Source organism: Takifugu rubripes, unplaced genomic scaffold (genome assembly GCF_901000725.2).
Source record: "Takifugu rubripes unplaced genomic scaffold, fTakRub1.2, whole genome shotgun sequence".
NCBI lineage: Eukaryota > Metazoa > Chordata > Actinopteri > Tetraodontiformes > Tetraodontidae > Takifugu > Takifugu rubripes.
In genome coordinates, this window is record NW_021821632.1 from 84,421 (window position 1) to 101,583 (window position 17,163).

The 17,163-nt window shown below is 49.5% G+C and overlaps 2 protein-coding genes across 3 annotated transcripts in view; both read left to right on the forward strand.

Moving 5' to 3' along the window:
- Positions 1 to 567: 567 nt before the first annotated feature.
- On the forward strand, positions 568 to 6,192 carry LOC115248281 (ankyrin repeat and SAM domain-containing protein 6-like). The gene is given in 19 exon segments (XM_029831864.1): positions 568 to 621; positions 623 to 897; positions 1,124 to 1,345; positions 1,418 to 1,613; positions 1,696 to 1,846; positions 2,105 to 2,149; positions 2,233 to 2,437; positions 2,536 to 2,642; positions 2,853 to 3,001; positions 3,113 to 3,350; positions 3,457 to 3,506; positions 3,690 to 3,884; positions 3,975 to 4,137; positions 4,223 to 4,443; positions 4,539 to 4,731; positions 4,903 to 4,970; positions 5,167 to 5,283; positions 5,537 to 5,633; positions 5,728 to 6,192. Coding segments are annotated over 19 exon segments (2,796 nt in total). The 3' UTR covers positions 5,778 to 6,192.
- A 4,022-nt stretch (positions 6,193 to 10,214) lies between these two features.
- ahrr (aryl hydrocarbon receptor repressor) overlaps positions 10,215 to 17,163 on the forward strand; it is a 40,514-nt gene continuing 33,565 nt past the window's right edge. Inside the window, exons 1-4 of one of the 2 annotated variants that reach the window (XM_029831852.1) lie at positions 10,215 to 10,305; positions 10,408 to 10,500; positions 10,809 to 10,901; positions 12,380 to 12,561. In XM_029831852.1, coding sequence (XP_029687712.1) covers positions 10,840 to 10,901; positions 12,380 to 12,561 — 244 coding nt within the window. In that variant the 5' untranslated portion in view covers positions 10,215 to 10,305; positions 10,408 to 10,500; positions 10,809 to 10,839. 2 annotated transcript variants of the gene reach the window in all.

Consider the following 17,163-nt stretch of genomic DNA (forward strand, 5'->3'; position numbering starts at 1 on the left):
ACTTATCAGCCCAGTTCCCAACAGACTCAGCTTATGTTTTCAAAACTGAATAAGAGAATGTTTATTTTTGTGTATTTTTCTTTTAGTGAACATTGTTTTTTTAAATATATATTATGGTTAAACGATACGGATGTATGTCTTTCTTATTTAAAGGCTTACGGATTATCTAAAAGTTGTGAAAGAGGAAATTATTTTACGAAATGAAAACGGAGCAAGGAATTGCCCTTTTATTTTGAAAGAAAGCGGAAATCAGTGTGGCGTTCAAGTGCCATCGGTGACCGCTGTCGGTGTGGAATCCCGCAGAAGTAACGGAACCGGGGCTGCACCGGCAGGCAGCTGCAAAGTTGTTTTGTTGTCAGTAAATTACACCCCAGGTTTCACGAATGTCACCAGCCGCGCTTTAATGGTTGCAGAGTCTGAGAAGAAGAAGGAGAAGAAGAAGAAGGAGACTTCTTGAAGTTCAACTTTATTTGGCTGTGCGTCATGATTTCCGAACACGGGCCGACGCCGACTGACAGAGGAAAAGTTCTGGTCGTTATTCGGGGCTGAGGAGACACCGATGAAGACATGAACCTCGGTGTCCCCGCTAATTCGCTGCTGCTCTTCCGCGCCTGCGACGAGGGGCGACTATGAAACCGCTCGGGGGATCCTGGAGCCCGGAGCCTCCAGAGAGTCCGGGCGGCAGAGCCGACTGCGGTCCGAAGCTGGGTCGGAGTGTAACAGCGCGGACATGTTGTCCCTGGTACCGGTGGACTGCACGGACGAGGAAGGGAACACGGCGCTGCAGTTCGCCTCAGCCAGCGGCCATGAGAACCTGGTCCGCTTTCTGCTCCGGAAAGGAGCCTCGGTGGACAGCCGCAACAACTACGGCTGGACCCCGCTGATGCACGCTGCTCGGTGGGGCCCGGGGCCACCAATACCGCAAACGTTCATCGCTTTCCCAACTAATAATCTACAAATTCTTGTTTTTTAAAACATTGCCACATGTCCTAATGCTGTTAAAGCCCCATTACATATGTCTTTTGCATGTCAGAGTGTAATAACAACTGGCTATTACTACCAATTACTGGCTCATACACTTTAGAGTTGTTGGCGGAGGGTCTTTATGTCTGTGTGTTTTTAGATTTGGCCACCTGACTGTTGCTCACATCTTGCTGGAGAACGGAGCCGACATCAATGGAAGGAACAGGCTGGGTGCCAGTGTCCTCACCATGGCGGCCCGCGGAGGACACACGCACGTGGTCAAGCTGCTGCTGGAGAACGACGCCTATGTGGACGACTGTGACTATCTGGCTGTTGCTGCAGAGGCCGTCTCTAACGGCAACAACAACAACAGCGGCTGCAGGTCTGCTGTGCTTGTCCTCTGTTTCCAGGGTTTTCTCTCTCCATCCTTTCTTAATCTGTGTTTTGGCGGCAGCGCGGCCGGATTTGGAGGGGCCGAAGTGTGTCCGGGTGGCGGCCGAGAGTTCATGGACGTCACAGCTCTGATGGTGGCGTCCCAGCATGGCCACGAGGCTGTGGTGTGCCTGCTGCTAGAGTGGGGCTCTGATGTCAACTTTTCCCAGAAGACCACCTTATGGGGCCCTTTAATGGCCGCCACCTTGAGTGGGAAGGTGCGAGGGGGTCGTGAGGGGTCGTGAGGGCTTGGGAGTTTGTCGTTTTACTTGTTGGCACTTATTTGAGTGTTTGTTGAAGGTGGCCATGGCTCAGCAGCTGGTGGAACGAGGATCTGACCCCGACAGAGTCAACGTTCTGTCCAAGACGGCGTTTGAACTGGCCATGCAGCTGAAGCAGAGAGAGCTGAAGGCCTATCTGGACACTATCACCACCGTCCGACCCCAGACGGGTGAGGCCGGCCCCTTCCAAATCCAAATAAGCAGAGATGCTTCTCTTTTATTCCTCTTTCATCACACTTGTCTGGTTTCTGTGTCTGGTTCAGAGCTAACAGCGCTAGCTCTTAGAGAGAAATCACATGTGATCACCACAGACGAGCACTTTCAAGCTCTAGTTTAACCTTTGAGGCACACAAGCGCCGCAGATGAAGGTTCCCTTTCACACGTGTTCCTGCACCAGTGATTCTTCTTCATTGCTCTTTTCTGCACAGACGACGACAGAAGAAGACCAGACGTTTTCAGCGCCCTCAAGTCGGGTAAGTTGACGCCAGCCCGAGGTTTAACGTGGGTTAACTCGTGGATGGTCACCCCGTCTGAGCAAGTGCTGATGTTGGCTCAGGAAACCTGCAGCTGGTCAAAGAGATCTTGGAGGAGGATCCCACGCAGGTGAACTCATCCAACCAGGAGGGGGCGTCCCCTCTCATGATGGCAGCCGTCAGCGGACAGTTACAAGTGGTCCAGCTGATGGTGGAGAAGCATGCAGACGTGGACAAGCAAGACGGCGTCCACGGGTGGACGGCGCTCATGCAGGCCACCTACCACGGGTAAGACCGGTCCAGACCGGAACCCGCTGCCGGCAGAATGAAGCAGCTCATGATCATCAGTCTGTTCTTGTCTTTGTTCCTCTGCTTCCTGCTGCCAGCAATAAAGACATTGTCAAGTACCTGCTGAGTCAAGGTGCTGACGTCAACCTCCGAGCTAAGAACGGATACACAGCCTTTGATTTGGTCATGCTGCTCAACGACCCAGGTCATGCTTCCTGTGCGGCTCTGGGGGGAACCGGGGGAACCGGTTCTACTGACCATGAGCTGGACAGCTGCAGAAACAAACTTTTTCTCTTGCTTTGTCCACATTTGTGGCCATTTTCTAATCTGTTGAACAGCAGTTTAGAGGCAGTTCCACCACTTTGACCAACACGGATGAGTGACTCCCTTTTCTCCCTCTCTCGGGTTGTTTTAGACACCGAGTTGGTGCGTCTCTTGGCGTCCGTGTGTATGCAAGTGGACAAGGACAAGTCCAAACACCGCGGCAGAGCCTCTTTGACTCGATCCAAGAGCCGTCAGTCTCTCTACGCCCCGGTGCCTCCTGACGACAAGGGAGGGCTGAAGGTAACGGACAAGCGAAGCCTGTCGTCCAACAGGGCTGAGCGTCCTCTCCTGACACACCGGGCGATGGTTGAAATCCCCCGTTGATTCCTGATTCACGCCGCCGCTTTTCAGTCGTGGTGGAGTCGCATGTCCAACCAGTTCCGGCGGCTGAAGCTGACTCACACCCTGAGACACGGTCTGTCCACCACCCGGCTGGCTCCGTTCCCAGACGACGGCGAGTCCTCGCTGGACGCCACCATGAAAGCGCGCAGGAAGCCCGCCGCCGTGTCCAACGGGGCGCTGCCACCCAGTCCCGCCCTCGGAGGAAAGGACGCCGGCGGCGCCTGGGCAGTCAAGACCAAAGATTCCGGTGAGACAGGGCACAATTATTATCCCACAGTATGATAATAATGTGCATTTAATCCTCAAATCTAAGCAGTTCAAAGGTGTAACTGGCTTTTTTGGTCCCATTTCAGGTCACTGCCGAGCAGCTTCAGAAAAGGAGGACTTTCTTATAACCACTATGGTAGGCCGGGATAATACGCTAACTCTGTCATAATTGATAAACAACACAGATTAGGTCTATATTTAATTCGGATGAAGACAAGTGATTTTGGCTGGAATCACCTCTCGTGACCCTTAGATGAAATTGACTTGACACATTTTCTGCCAGCTTGTTCCACTGGTGTCACTCTTCCGTCCTGTCCAGCTCAGGAGCGGCGCCCCTTTGACCCGGCTGCCCAATGACAAGTTAAAGGCAGTCATCCCTCCCTTCCTGCCTCCATCCAACTTCGAACCGTGGAACTCGGATCGTTCGCGCCTCCTCAGGGAAGGAAAGAGTGACGCGCCGCGTTTGCCCATGCCCCCCCAGAGGAAGCTGAACAGCAGCGGAAACTCAGATATTGTGGGTGAAAATGTGTCCTGACTCACCTGTTGGTGTGTTTAATCACTCCAAAAATCATCTTCTGTCTCCTCTTCCTCCTTTTAATGTCAGACGTCAGTCAGCCGTGTAGTGAGCAGGTCCATTAAGTTCCCCAGCATTACCAAGGGTCCATCATCGTCCTCCCCTTCAAACTCTGGCCACTACCACTCCCCCCACTCCTCAGGAGGCTCCAGCGGGGTTGCAGGGGTAGCCCGGGACTCGCACAACCGTTCAGGTTTACACTGAAACACCTTTTTACGTGGAAACGGCAGGATCGGCAACAGACGACACTCTTTCCTCTGGCCTCTTTCCTCCACTAGGGGGCAGCGCAGACAACGTTCTGTCCCAGATCGCGGCCCAGAGGAAGCGAGCAGCAGGGCTGATGGACGCCAAGGCCCAACTTCCCGAGAAACAGCACAGCCAGCCTCAGACCCCGTTCCCGTTGTTGCCCTCACCCCCAAATCTGCAGCTGCCAGAGATCAACCTGCCCGACATCCACTCCCACCCCAGCCTGGCGGCCTCAGACGTCCACTCCAGAAGGGTATCCGTTATCTTTTTGATGTGTGTTTGGAAAATAACCTGCCTCCTCACCGTTTCAGAGAACTGATGCTTCCATCCCACTTGGTTTCTTTGTAGAAGATGGAGTTAAAGAAGAGACCTCAGTCAGGGAATTCCTCCACGTCCAAAAGCACGTCGCCCACCCTGACCCCCTCGCCGTCACCGACGCCCAAGCCTCCTACTGGGCCCGGAGACTCTCTGTCCTCTGCTTCTTCCCACCCTCGCTCCAAGAGCAGCGGAGGCTCCAGCAGCGGAACCATAACCGATGAAGGTGACCTGCGTGCCGTCGGTTCAGCCACTCGTTACCAATCAGAGTAATTCTGTAAATATTTAAGAAAAAGTGGATCAAATGCAGAGTATTGAGGCTCCTTGTTTTCTTCCCCTCACGTACTGACGGTGCATACACAGATAATTTAATCATGGTCTGTTTGGTGTGTTTCAGATGAGCTGTCTAGCATTCTGAAGAAACTGTCTCTGGAGAAATACCAGCCTATATTTGAGGAGCAGGAGGTAGTCAATCTTCAGTCAGAGGGGGATTACAAAACCTAAAGTCTGTTTTTCCTTTCATTCTATACGCTTTGATTCACAACCTCTCAGCAGCAAGGAAACTGCTCTCATCACCACGCTGTCCATCTCTGTAGTGCACTGAAAAACCCCAGGATCTTTAATGGATCACACATTTCTGACAGTGTCTTTACTCTCGTAGGTGGACATGGAGGCATTCCTGACTCTGACCGACGGAGACCTGAAAGAGCTGGGTATTAAAACAGATGGGCCCCGACAACAGATCTTGGCTGCCATATCAGAGCTCAACGCTGGAAAGGTGCATTTGCTTCAATATGTATTTGACTTCCAGTAGTGTGGCTCCAGGGATCGTATGTTTTTCCAGTATAACTCACCCTTCCTGTCATAATATATTGTTAACATCAAGAGCCAGCATATTTAGCTGGAATTGCTTTCAACAGGCATGCTTAAAGGGATGAGCTGGAATGGATGCCAGGAGGAATTGTGTAAAAGTATAGCATCATCGCTGGCAGGTGAAGTGATTTGTAATGATCACTTTTGGCTCCTCGCAGGGCCGGGAGAGGCAGATCCTGCAAGAGACCATCCATAACTTTCAGTCCTCCTTTGGCAGCAGCGCCAGTAACCCACGACAACCAGGTGAACCTCGCTGTGAGTGTCAAAGGTCGAAGCTTCAACCTCGGGTGCAGAAAAGTGGGTTGAAGCGCAACGTTGTGATCATTTTCTCTGCTTTTTCGCGTCCCAGCGCCGACAGGGTGGATGAGACATCAGGTCCGCTCTCCCAACAAAAGGTAACCTCTGACTGGCTACAAAGTGAAATAACCTCGACCCGAGTCTCCTGCGTGTCCGTGTCCCGGACCACGAGGGGTCTCGATGGAGCGCCTTTATTGGACCCGCCAGGAACTGACTTCCTTAAAGAATTCCTCCTATGGACCCTAAAGCAGAGCATGTGAAGGCTGTTGGTCCACATTAGAGGTGAGGGTGGACCTGAGCCTGGGGGGGATTCGAACAAATGTGAAAAGTATGTGCACGAGAGGTTGCAGGTTTGTCTCAAGACAGGAGACGAAGCAGCCAAGCCAGGTGCTCGCCGCTGAAATAGTCAGACTCCATTAAAGGTGCACTGAGAGCAAAGCTAATTAGTCAGAGCCGTCCAGTCCTGTCGGACACATTTTCTCATCGCTAAATAAAGAAATGCTTTGGTGGTTGCAAAGAAAGTGTCTGTCGACCTCTGAATCAAAACTTGAGAAAACAGCTTGAGGTGCGTTGCGCAACCCTTGTTCCTCCATCTGAGTCCACCGTTCGGCAGTCCAGGTGTTTATAATCTAGGTCTCAGAGCGGGGTCGGCTACAGACGAGACGTCCGTCCTCTTCAGTCATGGACTGTCGGAGCAACATGATGCAGTACATGTAGACTCTACGCGGAGCTGTCAGCAGGCTGGACGACCAAACACACAACCCATGTCCTGCCAAAGGAAGGTGATTCCACGGCGGACTCCTCACCCGAGGACACGAGCTGATCCCGAGAGGCTTGTGCTGCCGCGGCCCGGCTCGGCTGGGCTCCGGTGGGGTCCCGCTAGCGCAGCACCTGGGCTGTCTTTGACCACTTCTGTTCCCATCCGGAACACAGCCTTGATGTTTCCACATGTGTCTCCCGCTGCAAACGATTTGGAAGGCGGGCCCAAAAACAACCTTCTGGCGTCAGACTGCATCAGAAACACGTTGTCCACTGAGAGTTGGACGTTACCGGACATCACTGTCCACCACGTAATCCGCAGCTAACCCAAACCCAGCTAACACGGTCCAGCTGCAACACTTTGTAGTCTCTGATGTTTGCATGGATGATCTGGGCACAGACGGGTCCGTAAGCCAGGGGGGGGGGGGGGGGTGCGGCTCAGCAGAGGGAAGCGTGTCCGTCCCTCTGGGCCTGGCTCAGTCAATCATTTGGAATTTATTACCACTGCTATGACATGTGGGCTGCAAATGAAGGGACTCATTCCATTTCCTCCCAACTAATTTCACCCCATGTGGTTTGGATCAGACTCAATAACATTTCATAAAACTCTCCGCGTCCGTCCGTGAAGTGGACGCACAGCAGTGCGTCACGTGCAGGAGCGTCCGTCATTTCAGACAACGACTGGGAGGACGTCCACAAGTGGAAACGCTGACTTTTAGCCGCCCCTGCTGCTACCCAGATCAGTCGCTGCTAAAATTAAATAAATAAAATTCCACCTCTCCCCAAAGTTCTGGTTTTGATAAAATGCTCAAATTCAGGGCAGAAATGTGACTTGAAGCCGAGTTTGTAAACAGGCTTCATGTGTTGTGTTTCGGCACAAATTGCTTCTGAAAAGGCGCCAAAAATACGAAATCAAAGTGTGAAAATCTCCCCAACACTACCAGATGAACCAAATGTGTCATTAGCGGCACTAAAATCCACCAACATTTACCTAAAAAGGGTCATTTTAGCCATGACTTTAAACGTGAAAGGTTAATGTGACCTTTGACCTTTGAGACGAGCGCGTTTCACCTCTCCGGCTCCTTTTTCTTTGATAGAAACATGGAGTTGAAGCCCGAGGAGGTTTTCTGGCCACGTTCTCCTCACTTTCTGTGGTGTTTTTAATCTGTGGCCCGCTCTGTCGGGGGACGTCCACATCAGACGGTCCACATGTGAGCAGCTGTTGATTAGAACACCAGAACACGTCCAATAAACAGTAATCAGAACCGCCGCGGCCTTGTGCAGCGTTTATGCAAGCCAGGCCAGCTCTGTCTGATTTCACATCAACATTCTGCTCTCAGCTTTAAGCCTCGCGACGGTGACGCATTCGCTCCCAGGATTTCCCAGCACCTCCAGCCTTTCGCAACACCGCTGTCTCTCTCTTGTTTACTTTTGGGGTTTTCACAGTCGCATATAAACACAAATGACCCTCGGAAAAACACGAATCCACAGATTTTCCCCCCCCGACAGCGTCCCAAAGCCCTCCCTGCTGCGTGTAAACTGAGGTGTGACAGGAGCAGGAGACCGCTTGTCTTTATTGCCTCGTTACTGCGGCAGAAACAGCCGTCGGGTTGTTGACGCCGTTTGCTTCTCTTTGTCCGATGTCATCCCGATCAGATTCAAGCGTGTCAGACCCCCCTTTTTCTGATACCAACCATCTCATCAATTATGAATGTCCATTAGAATTAGACTTGTCATGTCAGCGCCGTGCACGTCTCCTGAAATCCCAGGATACTAAACACAGCGCTCTTAATCAATGGAAAGCTCTCCATAGAACCTGGCAGATGGCTTTCTCTAAGTCCTGTTTACATCTGCCGTCATTATTGTGAAACGTGTGCTAAGCCACAGGCCTTGTATGTTGAGAGAGACACACAAAGCCACGTACGCATGCACACTCGCGTGCAAAGGTCTCCCCCTGCAGCACTAGTGCAGCTTTAAACCTGGGCTTATCTGTAGGCAGCTTGGATTTGGCCAGTGGATTTACACTGATACTAAAGCTCCCGCTAGCTTGGGACCCTTCAGATCTCCCACCCCACCTGTCACAACACATCAGAGACGTGAATAATATGTGAAATTTGTGTTGCCGGTCGTCTCGGAGAAGGTGGATCCCATTATGGATTGTTGATCAATGTAAAGGCCGATAAATATTATAGATTTCACACATTGTATAGTTCAACTGTTAAGTTAAACTAGTTAAGCTAACCTGGCGTATTGGGAGGACCTTGCCTCTAGGTTTCTGAAACACTGGTTTGTGTTTTCTCATTGAATTTTGTAAATCATGTGGGGTAATCAAGCTACAAGTTCAGCGAAATATTAATGATTACAAGCCATCGAGGCCACAACCACCACCATCAAAGCTCTGCTTTCTCTAATTGGATGTGTGATCATGTCCCACAGCATTAATTGTCTGTCATCTTTTTAAAAACAATAAAGCTGAATATCTGCGTGAGTAAATAAATGATCAACATGCAGTGTGTGTGTGTCCAGTAGTCATGTACTGCTTAACTTTGTACACTAGAGGGCGATAAATAAGTTGGCGTACAGACTTTACTTCTACATTTAGGAGTAGTATCTTCATGTTTTATTCACTTTACCGTTGTTTTCCTGCCCTTTTATTAAAAACGCATGTTTCAGTGGTTCAGACGACAGCAAACAGCCTCTAATGCTACCGTTGCCTGCTGCTAATTCACATTCATTCTTTAGGAGACTCCTAATGACTGGGGAAGGCTAAATGGTGATGTTTAACGCCATATCTTTGCGGCTTGGATACTAAAGATGACACAAGCATAATCGTGCGTTTCGGACGTGAAGCACTAGCACCGCCACATTCGGAAAACAACACGACGACAACCACGATGGAGTCCTTTATAGACGCGAACCCGTCCCCATTTGTTCCACAGACTCCGCAGCTGGAAGCAGCTCATGCGAGGAGTTCCGTGGCACATTACAGGAGTCGCTTTTAAACGAAATCGAACAGATCCCAGAGCGAAACGCGGCCATCTGCACCGCGCGTTCTGCAGATGGAAACTGCATCCCCCGAAAATAAAAGAGCCACGGAGATTCCGGAAGTCCCTGCGATGGATGGATAACACTCCCGTCTGTCACAGCTTTATATTAAACACAGCGGTCATTCTGGGAAGAATAGCGGCTTCTATTTCGCTGGGAAACCGAAAAAAGGCTCCGGTCCGCGGGCACCTCCCGTCCTCTGGCTGCGAATGTGGAACACGGAAGGAGCCTCCGCTGCCCTTCGCGTGCGAGCCCTCCCTCAGCCTCGAGCTGGGGCAAAGCTGCTGCATTCACGGAACCTCGGACATCAGCAATACTCTCGGCACGGCGCAAAACAAATGGCCCGTTTGCGAAGTAATACACGCGAGTTGATACGCGTAGCGCACAGAAACACGAGTAACGTTACCTTTTATATTTATTTATGTCTCTTTATTTTTCTAGGCAGCAAATTTGAAGGTAGAAATCGGTTTAAACGAACGAGGAGTGTTTACAGACAATTTCTCATCGAGCACTGCTTCCTGCGAGCAACATTAACACCCGTGATTAAAACGCAGCACACGTTTAATCCCCATAAGTGCTAGTGAAACTTGTCTGAATTCGTTCGCGTGAGAGCAAACAAAAATATAATGACAAAATAATTCCCACAAGCCGACGGCACTCGAAAGCAGCGCAACGTAGTGTGTGCGCTCTCGCACGCGCGTCCGCGCGCGATGTGTGTGCGCTGGCGCCGTGTTTGCGAGGCCAAGAGTTGCGTGCGAAGAGCTCGACATGTCATTCAGAGGAATCCACCACCTGAAACACGAGCAAGCGAAGGCGACGGAATTGGGTATAAAGCATCAGGCAACATCTGCCCGAAAACATCAGCACGGAGCTCCTACGGACCTCTTGCGTTCTTTTATTTGCCTGGATTTATCATTTATCATTACAGTCGGGTGCACGCATCTGTAATCTGCACTTGAAGTGAATGTGACCCAACAACCATCATTATACTGGAATTAACCAGCACCCACCGTTATTCTGGGTGAGTACAGCTCTCTTTCCCCTCTTTCTTAATATTTCTTTTTGCTTTCTTTGTTTCCCTGCATGCGTGTAACTCCATTTATTATTCACCTCAAGACGGACCGACATGTTATTTTACTTCTTGGTGTGTTTCTAATCAGCCATTGACCGTTTCTCTTATGTGCTGTTGCAGCAGAATTGTGTATTTCGGTGTTTACTCAACACAGAGATGCGCACCACTACGTCGTGTCAGCCCCACTGACTTTACTGGGGGAGAAGGTGTCACTGGTGCGAAGTTTGAACTCAACTCCACGTCTGTGTCTCCCGCAGCGCACCTGTTACATCCACGGAGCGCACGATCATGATCCCTCCGGGAGACTGCATGTACGCGGGCAGGAAGAGGAGGAAGCCCATCCAAAAACAGTTAAGGAGCCCCTTCAAATGCGGCCCATCAGTGGTCGGTGCTGAGCGGTTGTGTGACAAAACCTGCCTTTAGAGAGGAGCTGGGAGATAAGAGCCGAGGAGAAGATATAAAAGTGACTGTGCGTCCTGCACTTTGGGCTGTAGCAACTGTCAGACTTCTAAAAAAAAAACAACTCATAATAAAAATTAATAAGCACAAAGAGGCCGTTAAAGGAGCTTTTTATTGGGTTTTATTTTGCCCTTTTCCTTGACTGTTGTGAAAAGCCTCAAAGTTTGTTTGATGGGAGTTTTAGTTGTGAGCTGATGGCATAAATAGTGAATAGCTGCTTATATAAGATTTTCAGTGGGAGGCGATAATTTAACAAGCCTTGTGGCATTTATAAAGTTTTCATGTTTTGCGCCGCACCACATCGGTGTGCGAAGCCGCTCCTTTATAAATACACATTTAATTCTAGTACCTTCCAAAAAGCCACAAGACATTCTTGAACACTCATTCTGATCTTATTTCACCCAATTTCTTGTTTAGATTTTACCGTGTGATTAATGTGTGAGATATTTACTTGGCCAAAGTTGAAATTAGTCATGTGTTGCATACAAACGCATCCCTATTTACAGAAGATTCAACAGGAAGACGTGGAGGATATAATATTAAGTGAGCAGAAAGCAGGCAAAGCTCAAGTTTGGTGCAAAACTATTCTGCGTATGTGGCGAAACTCTCAGCTGTGGAAACTGGAGCTGACCATTACATAAAGGTGTCGTGTTAGGAGCCGCGTCGTGTACATTCAGCAGCAGACATGGCAAAAAAAAAGAGCTAGAAATGATTTTAGAACAGCAATAAGATGAGCGCAGGAGTGAGGTGAAGCCTCGATCAGAAGCACCAACCTAGACGGGTCGGGAGGAAACAAACAGGTCAAAAGGAAATGCTTTTTAAGAGGCAGCCAGTTTTGTAAAGTGTGGTTTAGTTGTTCATGTGTCATTGTGGACCACAGAGCAGAGGAGAAACGTGGGCCGACAGGCCGGAACCTCTCTGGGCGTCTGTCGCCCTTTTTCACACTGTTTCCAACAGTCGATTCTTCCAGGAACTAAATTTGTGATAGAAGAGATCCCAGCATCCAAACGAGCTCGGACCGCTACATAAATACGAGCTGAAAAAATCAAACAAGCCTGGAAGCGAAGGGTCTCGCAGGGAAAGGCTTTCAGAGGTCGGCAGGGTGGCGGCGTCTGCGTCCTGTCACGTCCAGGAGTTTTAAACTAACTTTGCCGTTAACAGCGCGAGTCCAACAAGTGAAGCTAAACAAGTTAATCCTTGTCAGCAGGCCATGCTAACTGTCTGCCGAGGCACTCCGGATGTCTGCAGGGAGCCCATCCAGAGGAAAAATGTATTTATTTACAGCTGAAAACACGACTTCTGTCCACACACACACACACACGCACGCACACTTCCATTGAGGATCATCTATTGATCTCGTCCTCATCAGGAAGCCGAACCCTTCCAATGAGAAGACCAACCCGTCCAAGCGCCACAGGGACAGGCTGAACGCGGAGCTGGACCGGTTGGCCAGCCTGCTGCCGTTCCCCCCAGATGTCATCTCCAAGCTGGACAAACTGTCTGTACTGCGCCTTGCAGTGTCCTACCTCCGCGTCAAGAGCTTCTTCCAAGGTAAAAGCTCCAGACCTTCGTTGTGTCCATGTTTGTTTGTCTTTGAGCCTGTCAAGACGAGTCTCCATGGGAACCTTAGTGGGAGTGTGCAGTGTTTTAAAACTTTGTGTTATTAGAGGAGCAGGATCACAGCAGGTTTAATGTTGTGGAACAAAAGAAATCAGAAGAACATTTGGGCTGAATTTAGAGGGAAATTCAATTAATTCTGTTGTAACGAATTTCTCTAGAATTGATCAGATAATTTAGCAGCTTATGTTGTTGTTCACCGCTGTTGCTTCATACTGAACTTTTGTACACACAGACATTTATATATATATTTTTATTTTTCTATATTTCTGTATAAATATTTCTGCAGGCTTAAGAAGAACTTTTGATAAAATAGTGCGGAAGAGTGCGTAGCGTTACAGAGTTTCTGCTGACTGTAGGTGTGATGCAGCTCTGCGTCAGGTTCAGTAAAACCGTTTTCGGCCGCTCTTGTTTTCCCACCGTCCCAACATCGAGCATTTACACACACGGCCCCTCCCCCAAACTCCTGTTGTTCCACAAAACTCTTCAAATATTTAAGGCTGCGCCTGGTCGGGATCCTGGGCCTCATCGGCTCAGAGGATCCTGGCACAGCTGGAGGTAACATCTCCAAAGACGAGAAGGTTTGTTCTGATACAGACATTAAGAGCGGCCTTTTCTCTGCGCCAACAAGAAAAAATCAAGGATTTCATGCAGATTTGTTCTGACCAGCTGAAAGTTTTGCCGTCAACTCTGCTTCCACACATGCGGCTCCACTCTTTCACCTTCTCCTCCCCTGATCTTTGCAGTAATCCCCATCATCCGCTGCTTTTGCTTGGCATGGCACCCAACAGCTGGCATCCTGTTGGACAGAGTTAGGCAACTTTACACACACACTTTTACCTCGAATGCTCTTTTAGCTTATCCATCACGCAAAGTTGCAGAACAGGTGCTAATCGGACTTATTAAAGGTGCCTTTACAGATAAGTGATCACGCAGAGATCAGTGGAGGGTGATGCCGGAGGAGCGCTATGGAGGCGTCACCCTGCAGGAGGCTGTGGTGGTGGTGTGTGTGTGTGTGTGTGTGTGTGTGTGTGTGTGTGTGTGTGTGTGTGTGTGAAATAGCTGTCGAAAGGTGTGTCGAAAATCACGAGGTTGCTTTTTGAAAGTGTGTTGGTAGCTTCAGAGGTTCTGCATCTCTGTTACCAGCAGCAGTGGTGAGCAGCTTAGCTGGGTTTGATGCTAAATTAATGGATTAATCAGAGCAGAGCTCGGGGGGGGGGGCGTGGGGGTGGTCAGCAACTTGGCTTTAACGACTGAAACCGACCCCATTGTTTCCGGATAAATCTAAAATACGCATTGACATCCTTCCTGTGCACTGATTTTTTTTCCTCTTTTTTTCTCCTCTGACACACATTGCAAAACCCTGAATTCTATGACGTCACAGAGGCTCCAACGTGCACACTTCTGTGCACTGTTTAAAGGTATAAAAGACGCTTGGTGTGCTGGGGCTGCTGCAGTTCCCCGTCTGTCCACATGGCTGCGTGACGCTGCTGTTCAGCCGCTGCTGATGCGCGTTGTTGTCGCTGCTGTTTTAACTCAGCAGCTCGATTGTGGCACCAGAGCAGAAGAAGGAGGAGGAAGAGCGAGAGCAGGTGGATGTTACCTGTTGGTGTTGCGTGACTCCTGAGGGGCGGAGCAGGGAGAACAGTGTGTACATATGCAATAGATTCAAATACATCTCAGGGAAAAGCTCTGCATCAGACGGGAAAAGGTCACCCCTCAAAGCTCCCTGCCTCCGGATTGATCTGGACATCTGTTTCTAGTTGAGAAGGTGCAAATCAATCATATTCCAGGTTAAATTTCAGTTAACCGCGTGATGCTGAACCGTCAGGAGCGATGCAGAACGGGACTCATCTGCTCATAGGCTGCAGGCTGTGCGTCGCTCTCTATTCAGTGTTATTTTAGGTGGGGGGGGGGGGGGGGGGGGGGGTCGTTTTGCACTTTTTGGCGTTCTTGAAATGATGAGGGTGAATGTGCGGCTGTAATTCCCCTCTCTTCCAGTGGAAGCTCTCTGTCCTCCTGCAGTTGCTGAGCTTGTTTAGTATTTGCCCCCAGGATCCCCAGCGCTCCTCCTCCTCCTCCGTGCTCCTGCTTCCATCACTGTTCATCCTCTTGTGTCCATGAGACATTCTCTAAATCTTGAGCAGAACCTGAATTTAAAAGCACCGGGGAAACGTGTTTTCCCTTCTTTACAGCACTAATTTAAATGTCATTGGTTTGATACACTCCGTGGTTGTTGTTTACCTTTCAGCGAAGTGACCCTGTTATCTGGAACGTCCTCTTTATTTTGGTTCAGAATGCGGATCTAAGGGTAACAGGCGACCTCAGTCCCTTCAAACAGCCTGGAGAATATTGCCGTTTTAGAAAAACACATCATGCGCTGGTCTTGCAAAGGGATCACAAACTATTCCTTTATCCCAAGTGAAAGGAAATGAGGACTTTTCGTTTATTTTAGTCCAACTCTGCATGCAGCAGCATCAGGCTGAAGCTGTGGCGAGGAGACTGTTGGAGGCGGAGCTTTCCCTCAGGTGAACCCTGCTCTCCTCTCTGCCTTCATGGCTTCATTAGGATCGTGCTCTTTTCACTGGAGACAGAAGAACTCGTTGTCGGGCCGTGCATCTCTGAGGAGCTTCCTCATTTTGACAGGCCTCTCATCGCAGCGTAGCGGCGCTGACATCACGCCTCTGTGGCGTGCGCCTTTCATAACGGCCACCGTGTCAGCCAAACATTCCATTATTGACACGCAGGAACATGCTGCATCCTCATTGTTATTTAAATGTATGTTAATTATTTCTGCACGTCCTTGTGTGTCTTAGACTCCTCCCACTGCCTCAGGTCACACAGGAAGCCTGAAGAGTTCGTGTCCTTTTTATGTCCATACCCCAAAGAACAAATGTAATTACCTCAAACAGTTTTTTTTGTCAGTTTGGGACTTCTGTGGCTGCGGTCGTCGTCCCGCTCTTGTCGTTCGCCATTGAGCGGACGCGGCAGCTGGACGTTCAGCGAGTTCTTAACATTCATCGTCAACTTTCTTCATAATTTTCCAGCCACACATAAAAATGCCCTTTCAAGAGTGGTGTTGCTGGTGTGCGTCTGCGATGGGGATCTATCACCACTGTTGGAAGGTGTATTTATAAGGAAGGGTGTCTGGAAATGCTCAATTAAAGCCCCATCTTCCCCGTTTCTGGCATTCCAGCCAGGGCGGGTACGGGAACGCACACATGAGACCACACCCACCTACGCCATCGCCGGTCCTCTGGCCCGCTCCTATCGTACAACAGCCGACATCTGAGTTCCTATCTCGGAAATTGTGCCCGCCAGTTTCCGTGCACGCACAGCGTTTTGAAGGAGGCCGTGCGTGCACTCGGAAAAGGGGAAGAGGAAGATCACGGAGCCGCCAGACTCACGCCAGGGATACGCCACCATGTCGTCAGCCAGCAGACGGTTTTGTAACCTCATTGTGCAAAAGCGGAGCGAAGGAGCAGTCAGATGATTTACAAGTGAAGCTGGATCGAAACCTCAGTAATGGAGTCTTTACTCAGGGGTCAAAAAGAGTGTCAGGTCATATTTAGATGGACTTTCTGTTTACTAAACTCTCAGTGACCTCCGCACTTTTTCCTTCCTCATCCGCTGCGACCCAAATGCAGACAAGATGGTCGGCCAAAGGCCAAGACCAGTGAACTCTAGATGAAGTGAAAAGGTTTAGCAACAGAAAGGTCAACACTTGGTCAGTGCACTGTAGGTCTTCAGAGCGCTGGAAACAAAGGTACGCTGGAACATTCAGTTGTCCTCAGGGTCATATAACCCGCTCACAGAGGGAAAAAAAAGGTGTGTATTTTTTAAATTTTGTGGATTCTTGGTTAAGATAAATCAGGTGTTTAGATGTCCATCATCTCAACCAGATGTGAGCCTTCATTGTTTAGAAGACTGGATCCTTGATTGCACAGCTCATTAAACCATTTGTTGGATCTGTCAGCGTGTTTACTGTTGTGAACACTCAAACTGACCAAAGGTCAAATCCTCTGACCTCTTCTCTCGCTCCCGTTCTTTGACCCATTGATGCGGCCAGAGAGGAATCTAAGATCCAAACCCAAACTCGCTCGCAAAGCTTCAGTTGTGCCGTCTGATTGCACATTTCAATCCCTCAGCACGCAACGTCGAGGGGACGCATCAGTGCGTCGTATCGTATCACTTAAATCTCACTTGTCATTACGAGCCTGAAGACACAGAATCGGCCTGGTCCGAGCGGGGCGGGTTCTGGTGACATGACATCTCCATCCACTTGATGAGGCTTCAAATTGAAAAAGATTGTTACATCATAAGTCATCAAAGCGGCCCCAGTCACACACTGTTGCATCAACGCGTGTTTTATTACACACACTATATGTTGTAATTATGTGTGCACGGATGCTAATGAAGGCTAATGTGTCGTGTGTCACCGTCTTCTTTCTTTCTTTCTTCTTTCTTTCTTTCTTTCTTTCTTTCTTTCTTTCTTTCTTTCTTTCTTTCTTCTTTCTTTTCTTTTTTTCTTCTTTC